Here is a 25,603-nt window from a genome sequence, read left to right as displayed (position 1 = left end):
CGAGGTCAGGAGGGTCATTTGACCTGGGCATCAATTTTGGGCACTTGTTAACTTTTTTAGCATTTGTTAAGAGTTGCTGCTTGTTGTTTATATATCTCGTCTTTTTATTATTTTATTTTGGCCACGGGCCTAAAAAGCGAAAGTGGCCAGGACCTCTCTGAACCCCTGAGAGAGCCAGTATATACATTTATTGTTCCAATTGATAAATCACATTCTAATCTGTTCGCAGACTTAGCTGTTTTCCCCCATATTAAACAAAAACAAACAAACGCTAGTTACAAGATATAAATTATCTAAAGATGACCTTCGAGCCCATAGTGAAAATTGTAATTATCTAACATAAAACAATGTTTTTCTGTCTGTCTTTGATACGAAAAACAAAACACACACAACATTTCTTACAGTATTTATTATTATACCTTTAATACGCATGCAAAACGAATATTAATCTTAAAATAACTCATTACAAGTGCTCTATAAACGATAATCAAAAATGCACATGAACATTGAACATCCATTCAGCCTCGTTTGTAAGCAAATTTGTACAAAACAAGCAATATTAACTGTGTTCTGAACCACAGTATATAATTATTTGTGACTATTTTTTAAGGTATACCTTGCTGTTGTATATTAAGAGCAAAGTAAAAAGGAGAAATACGTTTTCTTGACATTAAAGATTTAAGCTAAATGTGTGTTAAAAGAAATACGTTAATGCACAAAGCCACATAGTCTGCAGCAAAAGCAGGAGCTTAAATATTAGGATGACTGACTTCTACGTTCGCCCTTTTACCGTAGAGGCGTTTTATTGTGATGCCTAATCTCACTATTCGTTGGTAAAGGGTAGCCCAGTAGTTGGCGATGGGTAGTGTTGAGTAATTACCTTCTTCAAAGTTAGAGATGGTTAGCACAAACAGCCATCGAGTAGGTTTTCACGAAATTGAACAAAGAAACAAAACTGGAAAATCTGCGATAAATTTGAGGGGTTACAACGTTAAAAATCGGCACTCTCTCCCTGCAGTGGACACTGTACATATAATCCATTGTACATATTTGTACTTTACAACAAACAAAAGAAACTTAATAAGACCTATACACATGAACATAAACCTGAGCTCTCATTCTCAGAACAATTAATAACCTGGGGAAGGTACCTTGATTATGACGTTTCGGATGACTGAAAAAAAAAAAAAAAGACACGAAATGAACAACAACCAAAACGTGGTCATATAACTGTCATATAAACCCCCTATTCTAATATTTTACTCATCAGTTCTTTCCTGATCTGCAGTATGGAAATCTCAATTTATCCCCAAATCTGTTTGTTATTTATTCACACATTACACAGAGGTCTCACCATTATTTTATCGAAATGCTTTTCTTCCCATCAGTGAATCGTCTTATGCAATTTACCAAATTGCTAGCAATATAATTGTTTAGAAAAGGAATGAAAACCCAAGGATGATGATAAAAAATTAAGGATGACTTGCATATCCTTCATGTTGCTAGCAAACATTGTGTATGTTTATTACTGCTGTCAATATGATGACACCTGAAATAGTATCAATCTTTTACTTCCCTGATAATACACACACAAACATTATATACCAGAGTATACACAGGTAACATAATTATATGTCTTTATGTACATAACTACACAAGTTATTGGTACTAATGAAAGTTTAAAATCTCTAAATCAGGTAACAATACAACCAAATAAAGACGTGTGTATGAGTTACCTGCCACAATACATTTTTAGAAATTACTCATAAGAGGATATATATATAGACTTACCAATATTTTGATGGTTCAACTTGCGGCAAATTCTTGCTTCTCTTTCCAACTTCTGGAAATCTGAAAAAAGAATGTTTGAATAATCATAAGTGGAAAAAGAAATTAACTTTTATTACGCGAACAGTCCACAACAGATTATTAGATTGGCAGTTAGAAGGGTAATTTCAAACAAATTAATAGCTTAGCAAGTAAAATTGACCAACAGTTTCAAGTGGATTATTAAATAAACCACTAAAATAGATAGGGTAATATATAGTTAATGTATCTAGCACACTGCTTTAGTATTAGAAACTGTTTACCAGTCAACGCATTAGGTAACTAGTTTTAAAGGTTTTTACAGAGCATATTGGTTCCAACTTGTAGATACACCTCCAATCAGGGAATTGGTAACACAAATAAAAAATAAAGTTGCCTTGTTTGTTTTAAAACAAAGTCTTATTGAGCTATCTACTGTGTCCACCATAGGGAATCGAACCTCAGATTTTATTGTTGTGTGCGAGTCCGTAAACTTACCGCTGTTTCGCCGGGATTCATAAAGTTGTCATTTCTGAATGTTGGAATTTTTCCATTATAGTTTTCTAGTAACTTGACTTAAGTATTGGGGTCTATCACACACGATTCGCTAGAAATCAAGCTCATAAAATATGTATTCAAAAAAAAAATATTTACAGTTATATTCAGTGATGAATTCTGATTGTACTCTCTGAAATTCAGTGTAGGTTTCTTTCAAATTCCAAGAAGAGTAGAGTTTTTTGAAGCTGTTAGAGAGATCCGTTATTCCTGTATTTCTAAGCAATCCAGTTTAAATAGTGAATGAAGCGGTATATTGATACTCCACAACCAATGAAGCCAAATCATGACAAAAGACATTACATTGAAAGAGAATTTTACAACTGTCTGTAATTTTTACACAACACAGCACAGACTCACACACATGAGGTACACATTCCGGCATGTAGGAGTTTGGGTTTTAAACTTATTTATGGTTGGGTGACTTTTTCTTTAAATTAATTAGTTGTATGAAATGCTGTTTGAAAAACACGTACAACAATTGTGTATGTTTTCTTTTTGTTCTTTTCGCACAGTTTATTTCACTGCGTAGCTCTTGCATACATCATGAAATACAACATAAACATAATTAATACTTCAAATCGTCGATACTTGCTGAAAGTCTATAATTACAGAACTGAGCAAAACCAACTGTAGTTTTTAGCGAATTACATAACATTACGTACAATTCTTAGATAATTAAAGATACGATTCTTATTCCTTATGGTTTTGACTCGGATGTATTAGATTTATAAAACTGTATGAACAATTACTGTATACACACACTTCAAAAAATTTAAGAGTACCAGCAACCACGTATTATATTTTACCGGCTATGTTTTGTCAGGAGAAACTGTGTTTGCATCTTGTGTAAAAAAGACGACCGAAGGTTGTATTAGAATGATTTGGTTTGTTTTGAATTTCGTGCAAAGCTACACAAGGTCTATCTACGCTAACCGTCCCTAATTTAGCAGTGTAAGATTAGAGGGAAGGAAACTAGTCATCACTACCCGCCAACTCTTGGGCTACTCTTTTATCAACGAATAGTGGGATTAACCGTAACTTTATAACGCCTCTACGGTCGAAAGGGCATGCATGTTTGGTGTGACGGGGATTCGAACACGCGACCCTCGGATTACGAGTCGAGCACCTTAACAACCTGGCCATGCCGGGCCTTTATTAAAATAAAACATCTGAAGTGAACGTTCTATGTACAAGTATTACATTATGTGAAGTAGGGAAAATTCTTAGAGTATTTCGCGGCTGAAAGGTGCATGTAAGAAATAACATTTCAATGCATATTTACAATATGAATTCATAGAAATAGTAAAGAATGTGTAGAACAAATCGTTTGAAGAGATACACCTGTTTACTCAAAGGTAAATTAGATTATGCCATGTGATAAACATCATATTACGAAGGTTTAGTTTACTGATTAAACAACTGTGATCTTCCAAATCATTCTCTGATAGCTTAGCACAATGTCTAAGGACATATGAAGCTATAAATTGAGTTCCCGGATACTTTCAGTGGGTAAAGTACAGGTAATCCATAGTGTAACCTTCTTTAAATAACCAACAATCTTAATTCAAGCTGTACTTTCTGACAAGGCCCAGCATGGCCCGGTGGGTTAAGGCGTTCGACTCGTAACCTGAGGGTCGCGGGTTCGAATCCCCGTCGCACCAATTGCTCGTCCTTTCAACTGTGGAGGCGTTATAAAGTTACGGTCAATCCCACTATTCGTTGGTAAAAGAGTAGCCTAAAAGTTGACGTTGGGTGGTGATGACTAGCTGCCTTCACTCTAGTCTTACATTGTAAAGTTAGGGACGGCTAGCGCAGATAGCCTTCGTGTAGGTTTGAGCAAAATTAAAAAAAGAAAGACATTTTCTGACAATTAACAGGGTGCTTTAAAAATTTGTAATTAGGGCTTTTATTAAAGTTTTGACACAGTGTTGTGAATAATTTTTCACCTCAGAAATCCTTTGATTTTAAATGTTTGCGTAAAAAAACAACTATAAAGTGAACACATCATAAAAGGAGTTTCCCCAGCCTCTAAAGAACAGGTATGTGTGTTTTGGAATTATCAACTTTCCTATAGTGAAAATGGTATAAAATACTTGGTCTGTCCTAGTTAGTACTAATATATAATTTTGTGGGTGCTAAATGTGTATAAAATTCAAGCATAAATCAGATATACTAGTAATCATACAACACGAACCTCTTTCTTTTTTTCCAAGCTGAACATCTTTATGTTTTACATTCTTAAATAAATTGGATAAGTTTACCAATCTTTATACAACATTTCCACGTTGATTAAATAACTCATTTTCATATATTTTAGCATTGAGGGTTGTTTCTTTTACTTTTCAAACTTTGCTAGCTTATTCAGTGGATATTCAAAACCACGTCTAGAACAACTAACAAGAGTTGATTATTCTTTGATGCATACATCAAATATTTGCTTTTCATACTTGCACATTTTATATTAGTTTAAATACAACGTGCAAACTCGTTGCAATAAGTACATGTCTTAACAACTTCACACTGCTTTTTAGAATAGAGCAAGGCCGGTGAGTAAACTTCTGTGTAAGTTTTAAATTATATTCGACTTTGTGATTTTTGTATACTTCACGTTTGAAATTTTAATAGAGTTTTATTTAAATTCATATTAAAAGGTGCCATCTGAAACCTGTATACTTTAAAAAATACACGTTATAATGTGACCATTAGTAGAATAACATTTTCAAGTGTTATTTTATTCTGTTTTCTTCTTATCTGGTATGAAAAGCTATATTAAAGTTGTACACTCAAATTACTCATAAAAATAATTAGGGGAGAATAAAAAATATATATATTTCTAAAATCATCACAGTTAATACAAATATTAAGAAAACCCAGGTCACATCCAGATATTTTTCATGTATATTCTCTTACACAGAAATATTGCTACATCGCTATGCATAAAACCCCATTAAAAACACACTTCATTCCGATTTGTTTTGAGAAAACTTACGTCTGAATATTCGAGGTATTTCGAAATAATTTCTGGGAAACCTCTTATTTTGACATGTCCCGACGTATATACGGAACATACTTGCCTACACTCGGGTGAAATATTGCTTAAAACAGAAATTGGTATCTGAAATTCATTCATCAAAAAGAGTAAGTGGGCATGTCCAAACTTGTTCAGTTAATGACCAAATATGTTACACCCAACATGTAAGGACTGAGGACAACTACATGTATTCCAATCGTTTATGTATGAAAAGTCATGCAGAGAAATGTTTTCTGAACAGATGGAAACTAAGTACTTAATATCAAATTCATTGTTACGTTTGAATCATTACATATTTACTTGGTTTTTCTTTTGTCTCTAGTAAGAAGCTTTCAAAATAACTATACCTGAATGGGTTTTGGCATTTATGCCAAGAGCACGTTGACCGGGCCCGACATGGCCAAGTGGTTAAGGCGATCGAACCATAATCCTAGGATCGCGGGTTCGAATTCCCGTCTCACCAAACATGCTCGCCCTTTCAGCGGTGGGGGAGTTATAATGTGACGGTCAATCCCACTATTCGTTGGTAAAAGAGTACCCCAAGAGTTGGCAGTGGGTGGTGATGACTAGCTGCCTTCCCTCTAGTCTTACACTGCTAAATTAGGGACGGCTAGCACAGATAGCCCTCATGTAGCTTTGCACGAAATTCAAAACAAGCCAATCCAATGTTTACTAACTTATAACGTAAGACTTAGCGTGTGTGTGTGTGTGTGTGTGTGTATACAAACACACAGTCATAGATGTGTAAATCAACAGTGACGTTAACTATATTTCAATAAATATAAACTTACAAAGAGACGAAGAAATTAACTATACACGAAGGAATACGGACAGATGGATATAACACTCCTAAACATGTGAAAGTTAAGATTGGACAAGATTCAAGTCCGAGACTCTGCTTATAAGTTATACTGGTTCAACTTTTTTTTCTCTATTAACCAGTTAGTAGAGTCACGGGTTCGAATCCTGTTTGATATTTATTTTCATTTTTCGAAAAAAATAATTTAACAGAAGGGTGAGCTAAATTTCTCTATAAAATGATTCAATAACACTTCATAAGCAAAAAGAAACAACAAAAACACACACATAAAGATAACTTTGTAAATACGGCAAATATATAAGCACAGGGTATTTACAATATAGGCTTGAAACTGTGAGCCTGAATGAGAAAATCATTAAGGGAATAGACAGATAACAGCCGAGCAATTATGTATCTTTATGAGATACATTAGTTCATTCTTACGTAGACATACCTTGTAAATGCTTCTAAAAGCATATACTGTTACATTGATTAACGGGGTTGTCTGTAGATATTGAAAAAGAAGGGCCACATGCATGAAACGACTGTAATATATGGTCCAAGTAAAAAAGTCATCTGGTAAAGAGACATGGGAGACACTAATTATTGGCAAATAACATCAAGCGAGTTTCGATCCGGTCTCTGGAGATACAACAGCGCATACGTTCGGTCATTACAGTATATATTTAAACAGATGTGTCTTCTTACACTGGCTTTTACCACCTTAATAGGTGCAGAGAGCAAACAAAGGTTTCGTTCATTATTTCAAGAATAATTTGCTACTGTAGCAAAGGGCGTCAATCGCTTCTACATTTATGAAAAGGACTGTCGTCTTTCTACCAACATTATTATATCCAGTCCTTTAGCACAACTTAATTATTGTTACGCAGTTATTTCTTAGAGTAGCCTCCACAACATATTAGTAAGATGAAAAACTACGCACATTTTAACGATAACTCTAAATATCCAACTGTATGATTTAAAATAATGTCTTAGTATCTGTCATTATTACACTTTAACCGGTAAGAATGTGTGGTGTTTGTCATATAACAATTTTAGAAGAAACAAAGAAAAACGAAACATGTCGACACCACGAATTATCAGTAAACTTTCTAGTGCACGTCTGCTATAAACAACCCATTTTACTTATAAAGGGAAGCATACGCACGAAAAGCGTATAACATAATGTTCCCTTACTTCTTAATTCAGTGACAAAACAGAACTACAAGCTTATGGTATGCGAATTTCCTAGTTTTAATGATCTTCGTAAATACGTGTGTTATACAGTTCGTGACAAGTACGTCAATACATTCTTTTATTTTTTTTATTGTAAGAAATACTCCGTCACCAGGTTTACAGAGATTTTTTTTATGATTTCAACAAAATGTATTAAAAATAACGTTACACTGGGGTTGTAGTTGACTTTTTGTATAATAGCACAACATTGAAAGTAAGATCACTTCACTGGAATTATAGAGGATTTTGTTTTTCCTATCAGAAAACATGTCAAGAAAAGCCTCTTTAGAGGGCTAACGGATAGAAATTGATGTTATGAAATAACGTTTAAAATAATTTTTCTTTTAAAATCACCATGTAAAAAAACTATTGGATTTACGAAAGAAGTTTTTATCATAAGAAAACGTTTCATTTATTTATTTTTGAATTTCGTGCAGAGCTACAAGAAGGCTATCTGCGCTAGCCGTCCCTAATTTAGCAGAGTATGACTAGAATGAAGGGAAGGCAACTAGTCATCATCACCCACCGCCAAATCTTGGACTACTCTTTTACCAACGAACAGTAAGTTTGACAGTTACATTAATACGCCTCAACGGCTGAAACGCCGAGCATATTTGGTGAGACGAGGATTCGAACCAGCCACCCTCAGAGTATAAGACGAGCGTCCTAACCACCTGGCCATGCCAGGCCGACAACGTCAGGAAACATCGATTTACAAAAATGAAAAAAAGTTTATTATGGCATGCCATTTCATAGGAATTGCTTATGTCTACCGAGTTTATAATAAATTTATAATAAAAAGTTTCAAAAACTTTTATTCACAACATTTAGAAACTTTTAGCCGTATAACTCCTCCTCAATAAAACCAAAAATTCTTTATCAGATTTACAAACTTTTATCATAAAACACCTTTTCAATAAACCTTTCTTCACAAGTTTCAAAGGTGTATTTTGTGATGTACATTTCTCTGTTTGTACAACATCCTTTTTCTTGAACTTATTACTGAAGATAAATTTTCACTGTCGAACATCGTTTTGTGCAACACTTTCCTCATCATGTCAATAAACTGACTTTTTATTTCTTCTATCGATAACGTTTTTTTGGTGATAAAAATGGATCGGAAGTTTGGTTTGTTTTGAATTCCGCTCATAGCTACACGAAGGCTATTTTGTTCGTTTCTTTTGAATTTTAAGCAAAGCTACTCAAGGGCTATCTGCGCTAATCGTCCCTAATTTAGCAGTGTATGACTAGAGGGAAGGCAGCTAGTCATCACTACCCGCCGCCTACTCTTGGGCTACTCTTTTACCAACGTATAGTGGGATTCAGCGTCACATTATAACCACCTCACTGCTGAAAGGGTGAGCATGTTTGGTGTGACGGGGATTCAAACCCGCGACCCTCAGATTACGAGTGGAGTGCTTTAACCATCTGGCCATGCTGGACCTGGATCGGAAGTATTGACAACACGCAAACATGAAAAATATTGAACTTCAAAACATTCTGGGTGAAAGTCTTTCCTTGGATATGTATGTAACTAACTGAAAATGTTTCGAGATTGCCTGTTGGTGTAAAACATTAAAATTCAAAAAACGGAAAATCTGGTTAATCGAAAATCACAGTTGTAATACTATATACTGGAAATGAAATAAAATTTAAAAACAGAATAAAAACGCTATTATTTGGATATATACAAGTTTCGACAAATCAGGTTTCTGTTTGTAAGTGTTTGAAATTGTATATAACTGTCAAACTGCTCGTAAACCTGAACAACATCTAAGCACCCTAGTGAAATAAAGCTAGAGTTTCTCAACCATTTCGATAGCACTTTTGCGAACCGCTAAAATGTAAATACAACGAAATATTATTACGTTTTATATATGATAATCTGTATTTTCTGTTTTAGTGAAATCCCACAAACCAACAAGAAAGTTGTGATGGGCTGCTAGTTGAGAAACACTGGGCATAAAATAGCTATTCTTAATTGCATAGAGTAATTCACTGCAACTTTTATAACGCAACCACAGTTGAAACTACAAAGCATGTTTGATAACACTACGTGTTGAACCAAAAGGACCAAGAAATCACGAATTTAATACTTTAAGCACTAGGTTATGGAGCGATAATTGTCACACAATCAATTTTAGGCTAGTCATACACATCTGAGAAGGGGAGTGGATATTAAATTAAATATTTTCTGTTAATCTCCAACCAATGCTCTTCATGCTCTTGCAGAACAGTGTTATCTGTTCCAATGTTTTTGGTGGGCAAAGTATTTTACACTAAGTAAAATGAATATGTCACCTTAATTTTCTTTAAAATTAGTTTTATTTTTCCATATTTTTCTTCCTACACTAATCAAAACATTTTTTTAGTCAGCCGAACATTGGGTCTCTTTGGAGCCGAAATTATAGTACTCTATATTTTCATCTTTGTCAACTAGTAAATCAACTTTTGTCTTCTACAGACTCGACAGTTCTGTCGGTTACTATGCAATATTACTGGATATGAAGACTTCCATATAGTCAACGCAACCCACAGTTCTGTCGGTTACTATGCAATATTACTGGATATGAAGACTTCCATATAGTCAACGCAACCCACAGTTCTGTCGGTTACTATGCAATATTACTGGATATGAAGACTTCCATATAGTCAACGCAACCCACAGTTCTGTCGGTTACTATGCAATATTACTAGATATGAAGACTTCCATATAGTCAACGCAGCCCAACTTATCTGAAAATAAATAATTGTAAAACATACACCACAGAATAGTAACTGCTACGTTTGAACATGAAAGCTCATTTAGGCATTATTTTCACTCTTGCATAAAACAAGATATGCCCTAAGATCTTCTGAAGACAGGAAAGTCGTGTATATATACACACTGGAAGATGTGCGGGTTTTTTGTACAAGTAACGTGGGGTAAAGGTATAATTACGTTCCTTTCAAAATGATAAAAAATAATATCCTTAAAAACAGGTTGAGTGAAACACTTCTCTGGTTCTCACACTGTTATAACGTAATTAATATCGCCGTATACTTCACAAATTACAGATAAGGTATTAATATAAATCCGAGTCGTTTACGCATATTTTCAGGAATCATAAATATTTCGCCATCTATACACAATATGCATTCAACACATGTGGTGATTTATGGAATATTAAAAATACCGGTTCTTTGTTAACTATCGAGTAGGGGGGAATGTGTAGTCCAAAGAATCTCTACACGTCATTGTGTCAAAATGTAGCAGTATGATCATGTTCTTTAATATAACCAAAATCGATAATTTTCGGAAAGAAATATCACCGTCTCTTTCTCAGAATGGAATTCCAAGCATGAAAAATGTCACAATGATAATGGGTTTTTCTTGTCACGTAAAAACAAACAAACAAAAAGTAACGTTTCTGAAATCGAACTGAATCTCGATTCAAATGCGGGAAACATGTTTTCAGTTTATTTAGTAGCGAAGAAAAACTCGATATTCTGAGTAAAGTTATTAACGCTGTATTAAATTTTAAAACGCACATTATAGTCCGAAGAAGTGTTATCAACAAATAAATAGCTGTAAAAAACTTTATAACACTGTAATTGTATAAAACAGAAATTTACCCCAAGCGTACCTTGGTGAATTTATTGTGCTTAATTAAAAATTACAACATGAAAAAATTGCATATCTACTAATCACGTGTTTTTAACAGTATTTTATTAAAGAATCTAATTTACAGTGTATGGTTTATGAGCTTTTTAATTTTACTGCACAAATCTAAATTCGTGTAGACGCATAATTCACAGAATTACTTTCTCTTAGAAAAGAAACATGGCTTCCCATTACGAGGAATATTTAAGGCTGTAAACTCTACATGTAGTTGTTTTATGTGTGCTCCTCACATTATTTTGTTCTAAATGTTCGAAAACACAGGTGGATACTACTAAAGACGCCTCCACCTACCGGCTGAGATATACATATAATTGTTTGTTTGTTTCGAATTTCGAGCAATGCTAGTCAAGGGCTATCTGCGCTGGCCGTCCCTAATTTAGCAGTGTAAGACTAGAGGGAAGGCAGCTAGTCATCACCACCCACCGCCAACTCTTGGATTATTCTCTTATCAACGAATAGTGGGATTGAGCGAACATTATAACGCCCCCACGGATGAAAGGGCGAGCATGTTTGGTGTGACGGGGATTCGAACCCGCGACCCTCATATGACGAGAGCACCTTAACCCACCTGGCCATACTGGGCCTACATTATATTGCTATTGTCATTTCAGTAACATTTGTAAATTAAGTTTCATTAATTGCAGTTGCTAATGGCATTCAAGTACAATGGTTCCAAAACTCCTGCGCAAATAAGCTCTTTCTTTAACATCTGTAGTGAACACAGATGTAGTTTATAGAATACATATCACTACTAGAAATAAACGACCTCATAACACCAAAATGTTGTTTTTATTTAACTAAACCCTCAACGTTTCTCCTTACAGTTTCTTCAGGAGTGTTCACTAAAACACAAACCGTAAATTACAGAACAAAGCTTTAGAGTGTTTGAAGCGTTGAACCATGTCTCGGTTATCTGGTCTCTACTGGTAGCATTCACTCAAATTTCACTTAGAAACTGACCTATATTTTGTATTTACGATGCATCTCTCTAAGTACTTATTAATCTGTGCGTTGCATGGCATATCGTTTATTGTTTTATTTATTTGGCCCGAGATGGACAGGTGGTTTAAGGCGTTCGACTCGTAATCCGAGGGTCGCAGGTTCGAATCCTCGTCGCACCAAACATGCTCCCCCTTTCAGCCGTGAGGGCGTTATGATGTAATGGTCAATCTCACTATTCGTTGGTAAAGGATTAGCCCAAAAGTTGGCGGTGGGTGATGATGACTAGCTGCCTTTCCTCTAGTCTTACACTGCCACATTAAAGACGGCTAGTGCAGATAGCCCACGTGTAGCTTTGTGCGAAATTCAAAAACAAACATTCTGCTATGCATGTGGCCAGTTTATCAAGACAAGAGCAAAAAAGTACTCTGTGACAGTATCTGCTAAAATGTATGAAGCCTACAAGACATATTTCGGCATGTCTGTCTGGGATAAAGATTGCTCATCCAGAAGCCTCAAAGCTGTAAACTCTCATTTTACCTGCGAGCACTGCAAAAAAAAACTATAGAAGGCAAGACATACAATTTTTGCTTGCTTGAAGTCAGATTTTATATATTATATTATATTTTATTTTTAATTTCTAATAGTATAGACCCCCAGTGGCTTAGCAGTATATGTGCGGATTTACAACGCTAAAAACCGGGTTTCGATACCCGTGGTAGGCAGAGCACAGATAGCCCATTGTGCAGCTTTGTGCTTAATCCAAAACAACAAAAAACAACAAATCTAATAGTATAAAAATATCACATAAAATATTTTGTATGAACCTCTTACACATTAGTTGTGGATGAAATAAATTTATTCTTCATAATAATTTTATTTTGCTCTTTTGCAGGCTGGTACAAAGAGGAAAAGAGGGCCATGAAGTTCGCTATTCCAAGAATTTGGCGTTAACCCACTGACCACTCAAGCAATTGCTACTTCTGTATGGTGGACCCTTCCAAACATCGGGCTGGCAAGAATGCATGTGCTATCATGCATCCGGACCTTCCATTATCCATCGCCCCAGTGCCACACTGCCCTGAGCTCCCTATACCCATTCCGACAGAGAAAGCAGCCATCCTCAGAAGAGAGCAGAAAATTAGAAGAGGAAGTAGACGTTGAAGATCCAGATTACAATTACAGAGGTGCAGCTGTGGAGAGAAAGCCATACTACCCCAACCAAAGAGATCTCAATGACTTGATCAGAGATCTTGGTCTAACAAATTCAACTGCCGAGCTTTTGACATCTAGGCTCAAGTAGATGAAAGTGTGCAAGTCGTAAGTCAGGGGAAGCGTCATCGACATTTTTCAAGCTTCTTCACTCGTCAAGATGGACTCTGCTTCTGCTACAATGTATCTGGTCTGTGTGAAGCAATTGGAATTGCCTGTAACCCGAACGAGTTGCGCCTCTTCATTGATTGCTCATCCAGAAGCCTTAAAGCTGTGCTTCTCCATAACGGGAATAAGTATCAGTCTTTTCTCCTGGCCCATTCGATGCACCTCAAAGACGAATACAACAGCGACAAGACCTTGCTTGAAGCCTTGAAGTATGATGAGTATGTCTGGGAGGTTATTGAAATCTTCAAAATGGTAGCATTTCTAATGGGTCTCCAAGGATGCTTTATCAAGTTTCCCTGTTATCTTTGCCTTTGGGACAGCAGGGACACCGCAGCGCACTACAACAGGAAACATTGGCCACAACGGACCAAGTTCTCTCTGGAGAGGCACAATGTTAAGCGTGAGACACTAGTAGACCTCCAGAAGGTGTTGTTCCCTCCATCACACATAAAAGTGGGTCTCGTGAAATAATTTGTCACAGCTCTTTATAAGGGGTCTGCAGCCTTCAAGTACCTTCGAGACTTCTCCCCTAAGCTGTCTGAGGCAAAGGTCAAAGCTGGTGTCTTCGTTGGACCACAAATAAAGAAGATCCTGGAGTGCACAGAATTCCCCAAGAAGCTCAGTCGGAAGGAAAAAAAAGCTTGGGGTTCTTCGTAGCGGTTCGTGGCTTCCTGAGCAATCACAAGGCCGAAAATTAATTGGAACTGGTTGACGTTCTGGTGATGAATTCAAGGAGAACATGGGAGCATACTCAGAGGAGCAATGAGAGCGCTTCCACCAAGATATACTGGACTTTGAACGCCGCTATCAATGAGGGTATAACGAAAACATGATGGGAGACTATATCTGCAGGCTAATACGTGAAAGTGATTTGCATTACTGTCGCAAATCTCGAAAACCTACTCACTTCTAAACACTTTTGTATAACTTTAGTATAAATACATGTAAGTCTTGATTCATATGTTGTTTTATTCAGACCTTATGTAAATGAAAATGTGCAAATTTGCCCGTTTTTACATAGAAAATAGGTTAATTTCTAAATTTCATTATCCAGGTCACAACAGCAAAGTTTAAAGAGAATACTTTTACAACATAAGCAATTAAGAAATAACACATACTATCCAGGAACAAAATTTGCGTTACATAGTGCTATTTACGATCAATAAGTAGTCTCTGTTTGCGTATTGTTACTTCGCTTTGACAAAATTTATAATTTACATCTTTCTATATTCGTGCCATATAAAAATAAGTAGGTAATATTGTTGTTCTCTTCTGCAAAATGCCCCGTGAAAGCTCCCATAACTGGGTATGGTTAGATTTGAGCTCTTTGTAATAAGATACAATAGTCTATCGCTAAAGCGTATTGCTCTTTTAACAGCAAAATTATTTACTAAACACAATGCACTTGATAACCCAGTACAGAAAAACTTTCAAACTGATTTCCTTAGATCTTATATAATTTTGTTTGTTTGTTTGTAATTAAGCATAAAACTACATAATAGGTTATATGTGCGCTGCCCACTACGGGTATACAAACCCGGTCTCTAGCGTTATAAGTCCGTAGACACACCGCTGTACCACTTTTTTTTGGAGGTGGCTTATATAGATATTTCTCAACAATAGAATTCCTAAAGATAGGCAGACTAACAAATTTAGATTTGATTAACGCACCACAGTTATCTTGTGAGCTTATCCAAATCTGTTCCATCTGCTTTATGTTGTTGTTGTTACACGCGAGTTTCCCAAAATATCAGCCACATTCGTTACACCTAGTGTGGCCTTTCATTTTTTTATGAATCACCTGACAAGAATCGACATAAACTGCTTTCTGCACAGGTGAATTTTGCGAAATCGAGTTCATCATAGTCAAGACCGCACGTAACAAATATCTGGGTTCGTGCATCAAATGGCACTATAGTTAGCTAATGAACGTTACAGGTACATAACATATTTGGCACGAATGTTGCTCGTTGACTTAATGTTCAGTCTCAAATGCTTATAATCCAGTTTTCTCGAGAATGCACTATGAGAAGAAATGGATAAGAGCTTACATTGGATCACTTTAATCCGAAGCATTATGAACAGGAGAGGGATTATTAGATGCAAGGAGAGTAACAACAAAAGTCTTGATAAAATGTGGAGAAAAAATGACATCATTTCCGGTTAGTTTTCTTTTTCTCTCTCTGAATATATTTTTCACTTGCCATACATGTTGTTTTTTTTATATGTGCTTCCTCACTTCATACCCAAATTTCAAGTTGTATACAACATATTTGTAATCCTGAATGATGTCTCGATAAAAGCTATTTTAGTACAAAACTTATGAGCAGTATGATAAAACACATCGTTCCGCTTTAAAACAGTTTCAACCGGTTTGCTCTACTGGTCAAGTTAGAAGATCATTAATTGGCACGTGGAGTGCATGTAAGATTAGTGTTTATTTATTCAGTGATTACTTTTGTCCGTTATACATTTCTAACACAAAATGAAACGTTTGAACACTTCGAAGAATGCCAAAAGACTAGTCCTGGCATTTCATATAAGAAACAGGTTTATTATAAAACAGCCAACACTACTTATAAGATATATCGTACCTTAATATTTCGCATACTCTAATAATAAACAATTGAATACAAATTGGAACAGTTTAAAGATTATGCTCAGATCTAAAAACAACAACAAACAAAGATTGGTTTGATCTGAATTTCGCGCAAAGCTGCACGAGGGCTATCTGTCCTTACTTTAGCAGTGTAAGATTAGAGGGAAGGCAACTAGTCATCAACATCCACCGCCAACTGTTGGGCTGCTCTTTTACTAACGAACTGTGGGATTGACCGTCATATTATAACGCCCCCACGGCTGAAAGGGCGGGTATGTTTGGCGTGACGGGGATTTGAACCCGCGACCCTCGGATTACGAGTCAAGTGCCTTAACCACCTGGCCATGCTGGGGCTATTTAGCGGCTAGTTTTGGATTTTAAACTAAAGACCCACGACCCGTGTGCTCACTGAAAACATGGCAGACCACGAGAAACGAAAAAGCACCGTTACTGTAAATATGTAGGTAAGTAGTTCGTTTATTGTTCTCTCACACAAATATATCCTTTTTTTCAATCAGATAAATATCTTTATGGCACACCAAATACGATACACAGCTAACCCTTCCGTACAGTACGGTCATCCCTAGATAAGCAGTACCTAACAAGGAAAGTTTCTGGTAGAACACATACGTGAGAAACTGATATAATGGAGAGAAGAATGTAATATCACTTTTTTTTTTTTTACGACGGTTTACCCCATTCCCAGTGTAGCCCTGCGATGGAGGGTCGACCCCCACACTTCATGTGTAGGGGAAATGCCACTCCCATACTTTAAATTCAGATTATTTCCCGTGTTACTTTCTTAGATGCAGATCGATCGTCGATGGGATTGTAATAGTCTGTAATATGGAACTCTTAATATCAAACGAAATTTTTTATTATTAACTGAAATCTCTCTGATCTCGCACGTTACTGATAATATACCTCAAATAATGCGTTGTGAATTAAGTACTAAACACCATAACTATTAAATGCCACTTCAATAATTAGCTGTTTTGTTGGAGGTACGAGTGACTAAGCACGATTGTGACAATTCCTCACTTATACATTTAGCATTACATCATTGCACATTCCTTCACAACAAAAACATACATTCAGATAAGGGAGAATATGCATTTAACTAACCATACATTCCTAAAATTCCACAAAAAATATTTAATAATTATGATTTGTTCTTTGAAGAATGAAGACAATAATCTAGCAGGATCTGCACAACAGGTTTATATTCATCGTCTCTAAAAGGAAAACCCTTTCTGTTCTTTTGAAAATTGAAGTTCAAAAGCAGTTCCTACAGAGCAATAATGTTTGGACTGATAAGAAAATAAAACACAATGATACCATATAGAAGAGATGCTCTAATATCATATCACATTCACAGATTTTAGGTAAAGTGTGCATTGAAAACTATTTAAAAACATTTTCTCTCTTGTATGGTAATGATTCCTAATAGACAAATGTTCATCACTCAAAAATCTGTATAGCCAATATACTTCGAAAAAATCACAGTTTATATAAGGTTTAAAGTAGCTCAATGTTTACAATTAAGTGTTAAAAACACTTGATACAGCATTATTAGTGAATCATCCTACATGCAGTGAGAGTTAATTTTTTTTAAGTTTAAATTTTAATGTAATTTAGACTGTAATGTATTTTGTTCTAAACCAGTTACTTTTTACTGTTATTATTTTCTCTTTTATTTCACTAATACAACATTAATTCAAGTAAGTTTCAGCCATAAATGTACAATTCTCCAAACATTTTCAGTTTTGTTTCATTATAGGGTGCACATAAGATTAGGTTCATATTCTGAGAATTTCATTTCCACTTTGTTCATTATATAGCCACAAAGACATAAATGGCTAATTCACATATCTAAAGAAGACACTGGTATTCAGACTGCAGCAAATGCTTTTTATATATGTATATATTCACAACACAAAAGCAAACTAGAAAACAAGTTAGACAAAAACTGTTTTGTAAAATTCTATTTGAATAATCTGAAGAACTAGGAAGTTTAACATGCACAAAAGAAGTGTAAAAGATCTTACTTCAAGTTTTATCCTTTGCACTTCATTAGAAATGCAAAACCTAACTAGTTTAGAAAAAACACCAAGAATTTAATATTAAAATGTGTGTTAAAAATCAAACTTAGCTCTTTTCTGTGTTTAAAAAAATATGTCACAAAAATAACAACTAACTTGTTTCTACACATTAATGGCATTTCCTTGCAAGTTTTGTCCTTCCTAACTATTAGATAATAAAATCTTAAAACCTTTCACATGAAAAGTAATTAAAAACAAGGCCAATATTTCTTTTCTTTATAAGGTTATTTTGGAATAGTATTGTTCAAACGTTAACACAGGCACAGTTTCTCTAACTCTATGACAATTATCTATGCAGGCTAATCTATAATGTGTTCATTTAAAGAGCAAATTGATTTTGATGCCTGATAATAAGTTCAGTACTTCGTGTCAAATGCTATTTTCTCATTGTGGCCTTTAAAAAAACAGTTTTACCAGTTTAGCTTAAGCAAAAAAGATTAACTATCAACTTGTAGAGAATGCATGTACAATTGTTTCAGTGGATTACTGAAATATTTCCTAGATAACATATTTAATTTAGACATATTATAGAAAAAATTGTATCAACCAACTTCAGACACCACTGCTTACCTCTAGCAGATAACTTTTTGGTATTGATAATCTTTGCAGCAAATTCTAAAGCAGTTGACTTCTGAACACATCTTCTTACAATGGAAAATGCACCTCTGAAAGAGTATTGATATATAAAGATTCATTATATTACATATTAAGCACAAAATATGAATGTGAAATGAATAGATATGATTATGAAAAGCTAATTTGTATAGTAATCTAATTAACTGTTTAATAAAAGAGTTTGTAAACTTAAATATACAAATATGTACATATGCATGCACATACAATACTTTACTTATCTGTCTCAGTTGTTTACTGGACAGGAAACTGGCTTGATAAAAAATAAAATGTAACCAAACACATGTATTTAATATTTAAAGGTTGTTATTCATGAAGCTTGTTGTAAAAGTAAATTAATAAATACTACAAGATTATGATTTATTGTGGCAAATAAAAACAAATAACTAGGTAAATACATTAGTTTGGAAAATATACACACTTAGAGAAGTAGGTTTTTCTTAAAAAGAAAAGGTAAAGAACTACAGAAGAATATTTAGTAAGCTACATGGTATGTGAAGTGAAATATTTAGGCTTTCAGATGGAATTACATATCTGGCAACAATATGTTACAGCTCTTATGTCTTCTGGAACATTTGGTGTGAACACTATAACCTTGTTTTATAACCAGTTTCCTGTTTTAGAGAAAGACAAAATTCCCAGCTAATTCTGTAAGTATGTTATTTACAACAGTTGTAGTAAAACAATCATCACCTAATTTTAGTAAAGAAAAATGTGTTTTCTTTGTAATTAGTAACAAAATGATAAAACAGTGAAGGCAGACATATAATCAAGATGACCTTAGCTAAAACATTTATAATCCATGAACATTTATGTATTCTTTTAATTATTTCATAAAAGGTTGCATTAATTTAAATGAAAGATAAAATCTTCATATAACACCATTGCTCCAAAATAAGTCATCCCATGTGTTACATTATACAGTTAGTATGTAACGAGTGGTTCTAGTTTAGAAGAATATAACTTTTCACTGCATTGGTAAAACTTACTGGGAAATATTTAGACCTATTAAACCTGTGTCACAGGTCCATTAAATGAGTAGACATTTTGACCAGTACTATCTTATAGTAAATAATAATAAAGCTTTGAAGCAGTAGACCCAAAGAACTAATTACTAATGGGAAAATAATAGAGCTACTGCACCTGGGGCAAAATTATATCATCAATAAAATATGAATTTTAATTAAAAATCAGACACAAACAGTTTTATATCAGCTGCCTGTCATGTGACACTTTTTTCTAATCTTTTTTCATTTAAACCTGTTTAAATTAAAGATGTACCCCTCCAATTCCCATTCACCCCCCAAAAAAAAAACACAAAAAAAATTATTAATTTACTTTCATTCACTTTTTTTTCAGTATTTTCAATTTCTTTAGTTTTCTTTCAACATGAAAGATAGAGGATAAAATTCAAAGTATTAAAAGTATGAAATATAGTTTAAGGTACATAGATGTTACCTTAAACATTTGAAAACAAGTACTGAACCAAGACATATATTAAATATATAGATAAAAGTAATAAAAATATACGTTAGCACAAATTGAAAATAGCAAGAAAATTTTAAAACCTGTATTGGAAAGACAGTTATATCTTGTTTGCAGCTAACATGTATTCTTTAACCAAATGAGTTTATTTCACTAGAAGTTCATCAATGAAAATGAGGGTCAAAACCTCATTAAGCAACCTATAAACCTTTTTATTAAATGAATGATGGGGTAATATCTTTTTTAGAACATTTACATAATATTCCAAAAAAGTGTCTAATACATGAACCTGAAAAAAAAAATTTTCCTAGTGTGTTGCCTTTCAATAGTTACATTTTTCTAATAACATTTCATATCAGTCATTTGTTGTTGATAATAACATAACAGTTTTTGTAGTTCAAATTCTAGTCCCTCTTAACATAAACGAACTGGTGATAACGTAAATATTGGTCCACTTGTGTTATATAGTATTTGTTTTCAATATATTCATATAACTAGGTTTGATGTGGCTTCAGGGTTAGACTCATACAGAAAATACTGAATGGGTGGACTGTCTAAGTTACCAAACATGAAGATAGAAGAGCAAAATATAAACACCTAAGCTCCCCAAAACTACTTTTCAATAGTGGTAACACTGCAAACAGATATGAAAGACTTTGTTTTCTCAACAATAGTAGATGGGCAGTATTTAGCCCAAATTCTAAAACTGCATCTCTTTCAGATAGAGTTAAGTCCAGAGAAATTCAAATAACTCTTATGAACCAAACTCAGTACTGAAAGAAAGAGATCATTTTTAGAGCAATGAAAAGCATACCTTAAGGTTTAACAATAAAAAGAAACTTTTAAATTGTAATTGAAATTATTATAAACACTTTCACATTGATGTAAGTATTAGAACTTGTGACAAACAGTTTCTATAACAAAAGCAAACAGTACTTTTACTTCTTAAAAACACATTATTCCACAACTATTATATGAAAGAAATCACTGTTGCTCATGTAAATGCTCATGTGTAATCACAATACAATGCCTCTTTACCCAAGCCAGTTACTAAGCTATTTTAAACAATATGACATTACATTTAAATTCTTTAGTATCAACATCAAGATTCATTTTTAAATGCATTTATTATTTTTACTCATATTTGTTTCATAAAATACTAATATGAAATATGAACAGATATTGCTTAAATTTTATATAATAATTTTAACATTTTTTTCTCATACATTAGTAGACACATGAACATCTCATGAACAGTAAGCACTGTACAGTGTTGCATGTCTGTTTTAGAAATGAGTTATGGGAATTCTGTCATCAAAAATAAAGCAAGGCATGAAAAAAGAGAATTTTGTTTCTGTTGGAAGTTTTACAGAAGAGATGAAATTCTCTTTTAAAAGTTTTATTGAGTGTTTTGTAATTTAGTTATAAAAGTATTTTTTTACAATGAACTTGCACATCGCTTAAGAAAAAAAATGTACACAATATTTTTTTTCCAAGTTATATTTACTTCATTCACACAAAAGTACTAAGACAATTTTTTTTTATAGATTTTCATGTATACCCTCCCTACAGTGTGTAAAACTTTGAGTTTCTTATAAAATAGTTTATGTAAATTGTGTATAAAAAATAGTGTGTTAGCTGTTAGGGATTTCTTGTTCTTATCTCAATTGACCCTTGCTAGAAAATGTATTGATTTAAAATAGGGCATCCTATAACCACATTACCATTTAAATTAGGCCTACACATGCTACGCAGTTTCACTTGAATAAATAATGAAAATTATATACCATACAAAAAGAGATTAGCACACACACAAAAACCCCTTATTATATTAGGTTGTGCTTAATTGGCTGATTAATTCTAATGTTTAACACTGCAGTTAATCAAATGTAATACTAATTCATTGTGTAAAACTATATATTTATCTACACGTTCTGTATTTAAACCAATTACTGATGGTAACCGGCACTAATAAAGTTAAGATGTATAATGGTACAGATATGCCAATTTAATCACTATGTGTAAATTACGTTGCACAAATAAAAAATGATTACTTGTATAACATAATGTCAATTAAAAGTTATGCATACACATATATAAAAATAGCAAGTTTGTACTTGTGTGGGTAAAAAAAATACAAAAAACATACAAAACAATTATTTCCATGAAAACATTTCTTATAGTTTTTCTTGTATACTATATAAGCAAAAAAGCAAACATATAGTACTGTCTTAAACAATAATCTGAATGTTTTGAATATTTTCTTGTAAAGACTACATTTTCAATGAAGATTCTAATTTCTATTCAATTCTTAGAATTTGCCACTTAAATTATTCATTTTACCAAAAATTTCCTGAAACTATGTAAGAAATATTCCATCAGTATTTAAGTATCTACTAATGTTTACAGTATTTTACATTAAAATTCTGTGTTTTTGCTATATATATTGAGCACTGCATTTTACACTAAGGTAAAATTTCTCACTATTGTTTATAATTTAGTATTAGATAACTTATGTAATAACACACTAAAAGATAAAAAAAAAAGCTAACATTTTTAAGTGTATTTTAAGAAACTGAATTTAGTAGATTAACAATTTCTCTTAACCACTGTAAATTGTTTTCATTGTATATACAAAAGTTACCTCTTCTTTAGTGAAAGGTAAAGAGAGTTAAAATTTATTTATAATTTCAAATGTTTGAAAAATGTATTTAAAAAAAATAATTATATGTTCTGTATTCTCTAAAGGTTAAAACTAGATAAAAATACTTCATTCCATGAATTTTTATACACTGGTCTTCAAATGTATACAATAACTGCCATCAGCTTCCAGAAGTTGTTTATATTTCTATATTTATAGCTAGCAATTTAGATTTGGAGTAATTTATCAGTCTCTAGATATCTTCTTTAGAGATACCCTGGTTTGGTAAATCTTAAGACTAGAGTAACTGTTGCTGTTTTCATTTCTTTATTTTACAGTTTTGTTTATTGTAATACATAGATATTTTAGCTCTAGGAATATTTATTTTATTCTCTGCACCTAGCTATAATATCCCAATATTATCAGACACTGAAATAGCTTTAGGTTTGCCAGTGGTTTCTTTGTAAAGCAACAAGTCTTTGATCTGGCTAGTGACAGCACTTGTTTACTGTATTGATATATGACGGATCATCTATTCTATGTCCACTGCAGTTATTAGATGTTATATATTCTCAAGCTTACTGTTGAGCCACCAGGAAAGGGAGGGGAACACAGAGAAAATTCAGTTTTTTTAATATAATATCTGGTGGCTTCCTGTTTATTTAATGAAATTAATAAGCTAACTTTGTTACAAGGAGTTGGTGCTGAAACAGAGTCTAAGTTATAAATTCAGTTGTTCATTGCAAATAATACTGATACACTTGTGTTCCATCCCTTGTAACTGTGATAAGAAATAAAAATAATTCTTTAAAGTTCAAGATAGAGAAGAAGGCTGACTATAGGAACATTTTTTTAAAAGTGACCACACTAATATGTTCTAGTCAAATTAACATATGATATGCTTTAATTCTGTCCACTAATAGAAAAAATGCATGTTTAATGCAAATACTTTCAGGGTCAAGCTCCTACAATAACAAAACAGCTTTCTTATTTCTTCTATATTGCATTAATTCCTATTATCAAAAGCAGAAGGTTTAATCCTCTTTGTAATTAAATTATAATAAGATAGATGTATATACATCTGTATAAATAATCTGTAATCATCATAAATTATCTGTATAAATACACAAGTCTGAAAGCAACAGTTAAATAAGTAGAAATTTGTACTATTTCATTATAATTAGGTATGTTAATTTACTCCCTCTTATATAGATAAAAAAAAAAGAGTATGTATCATTTACTTGATTAGCTTTACATAGTTTCAATCAAATATTATACAGTTTCTATATCTAAGAAAAACTTTAAAACAATAAACCAGATCTAATGTCATTAATGGTACTTATGTATTTCTCTGTATGTATTACTTATGTATTTATATATTATTACAGTCTGCTTAAAGTCTTGGTGCACTTAATAAAGAATTTTCATATTAATAGGATGGCATGCAGTTGATGCCAATCACATATACTTAGTCTCAAGAGATGTTTGTTAAAAAATAAATAAAAAGGATATTAATTAATAATTAGTGGAAGAATTGAATGAAAAATAATATGGTTGTATACAAAAAGATCCCATAATTTGTGTTTAGAACTTTAACATACAATCAAAATTAATTTTATATTTACTTTAATGGTAATTTTTGGTGAATTAAAAAACAACAGACAAGTGCAAAAATATTTCCCGACAGTGAATACAAGTGCATTTTATAAATAAAAATCTACTATATTAGTGTGGAAGTTATTTGTTTTATTCAGGTCCCAAATTAAATAAATTGCCACTTCCTACACACATATATGCTTTTTAACCTAATCTATAAAATAGTTTTAGTATAATCAAATAATTACAACACTCATTCTACCAAAATAAATTTTTCATATAACATTTTACATTTATTTGTCAACATTAAATTAGTGATATATATAATACATTATTTGCTTTGTAATGATGTAATGACCTGGAAATATATTGTTATTGGTCATTTATATATAGAATTTATACATTTACTCTAGTTTCTAAAATAAAATAATAACAGATTTTTGTATGTCATCATTTTTATTATTGTGGTGTAATACATAAAACGTTTTACTTGATTATTTGACATAGAAGTTTATAAACAGCAAACAAACAAAAAAAAACAAGAATAAATTATATGAAGCAGACAAGAATTATCTTGAGTCCCAGGATTTGGTTTCCCATCATAGGTATATACACATGAAGTAACTTAATATAACAAAATATGCTAGTACCAAGTTCCAATCCTTCTACTATAAAGCTGGCTTAACTACAAAACTTTTTGGAAATCTAAAACAAACAAAAAAATTAAATATCCCAAATACATTTTTAAGCCACATGTGCTGTAATAATTTGTAAGTGATGAATTAAATTATTATTATTACATAATTTAACTGAGAACAGGAAATACTTGACAATCCACTGTATTTCTTATAATTTGGTAATTCACTTTCACTGAAATTTTTTCTCCAAAGTTTCTCACCATATGCTACATATAACATAAATAATTAGATTCTTCCCCTGAAAGGTTACAAGAATTTGTATAATTTTAACAATGTAATGACAATGCCATAAAGCATTCATTAAATTTAGATTTTCATATTTTAAATATTATGCAAACTTAATAAATTAAATCATTAAAATCAAATAAATACAAAATTGTTACTAAACAGAGTTCCCAAGAGTTTTGAGGTTGGGAAACAAATTACTAAAGAACCA

At 32.9% G+C, this 25,603-nt stretch overlaps 1 protein-coding gene and 1 long non-coding RNA gene across 5 annotated transcripts in view; one reads left to right on the top strand and one right to left on the bottom strand.

Annotated features, from left to right (window-relative positions):
• The window catches only part of LOC143246354 (calcium/calmodulin-dependent protein kinase type II alpha chain-like), a 158,239-nt gene that overhangs the window by 129,907 nt on the left and 2,729 nt on the right, over nucleotides 1-25,603 (bottom strand). For all 3 annotated transcript variants that reach the window (XM_076492927.1, XM_076492929.1, XM_076492930.1), the window contains exons 2-3: nucleotides 18,685-18,779; nucleotides 1,792-1,851 (exon numbers count right to left, since the gene is read on the bottom strand). In XM_076492927.1, the coding sequence (XP_076349042.1) occupies nucleotides 1,792-1,851; nucleotides 18,685-18,779 (155 nt within the window). The remainder of the gene's footprint in view (nucleotides 1-1,791; nucleotides 1,852-18,684; nucleotides 18,780-25,603) is intronic.
• Nucleotides 15,296-25,603, top strand: part of LOC143246356 (uncharacterized) — a 36,996-nt gene continuing 26,688 nt past the window's right edge. For both annotated transcript variants that reach the window (XR_013025922.1, XR_013025923.1), the window contains exon 1: nucleotides 15,296-15,575. This is a non-coding gene — a long non-coding RNA (uncharacterized LOC143246356). The remainder of the gene's footprint in view (nucleotides 15,576-25,603) is intronic.

This window comes from Tachypleus tridentatus, chromosome 3 (assembly GCF_004210375.1).
Source record: "Tachypleus tridentatus isolate NWPU-2018 chromosome 3, ASM421037v1, whole genome shotgun sequence".
Classification (NCBI taxonomy): domain Eukaryota; kingdom Metazoa; phylum Arthropoda; class Merostomata; order Xiphosura; family Limulidae; genus Tachypleus; species Tachypleus tridentatus.
Note: the sequence above shows the minus strand (reverse complement) of the source record. Positions and strands in the feature narration are given on the sequence as shown.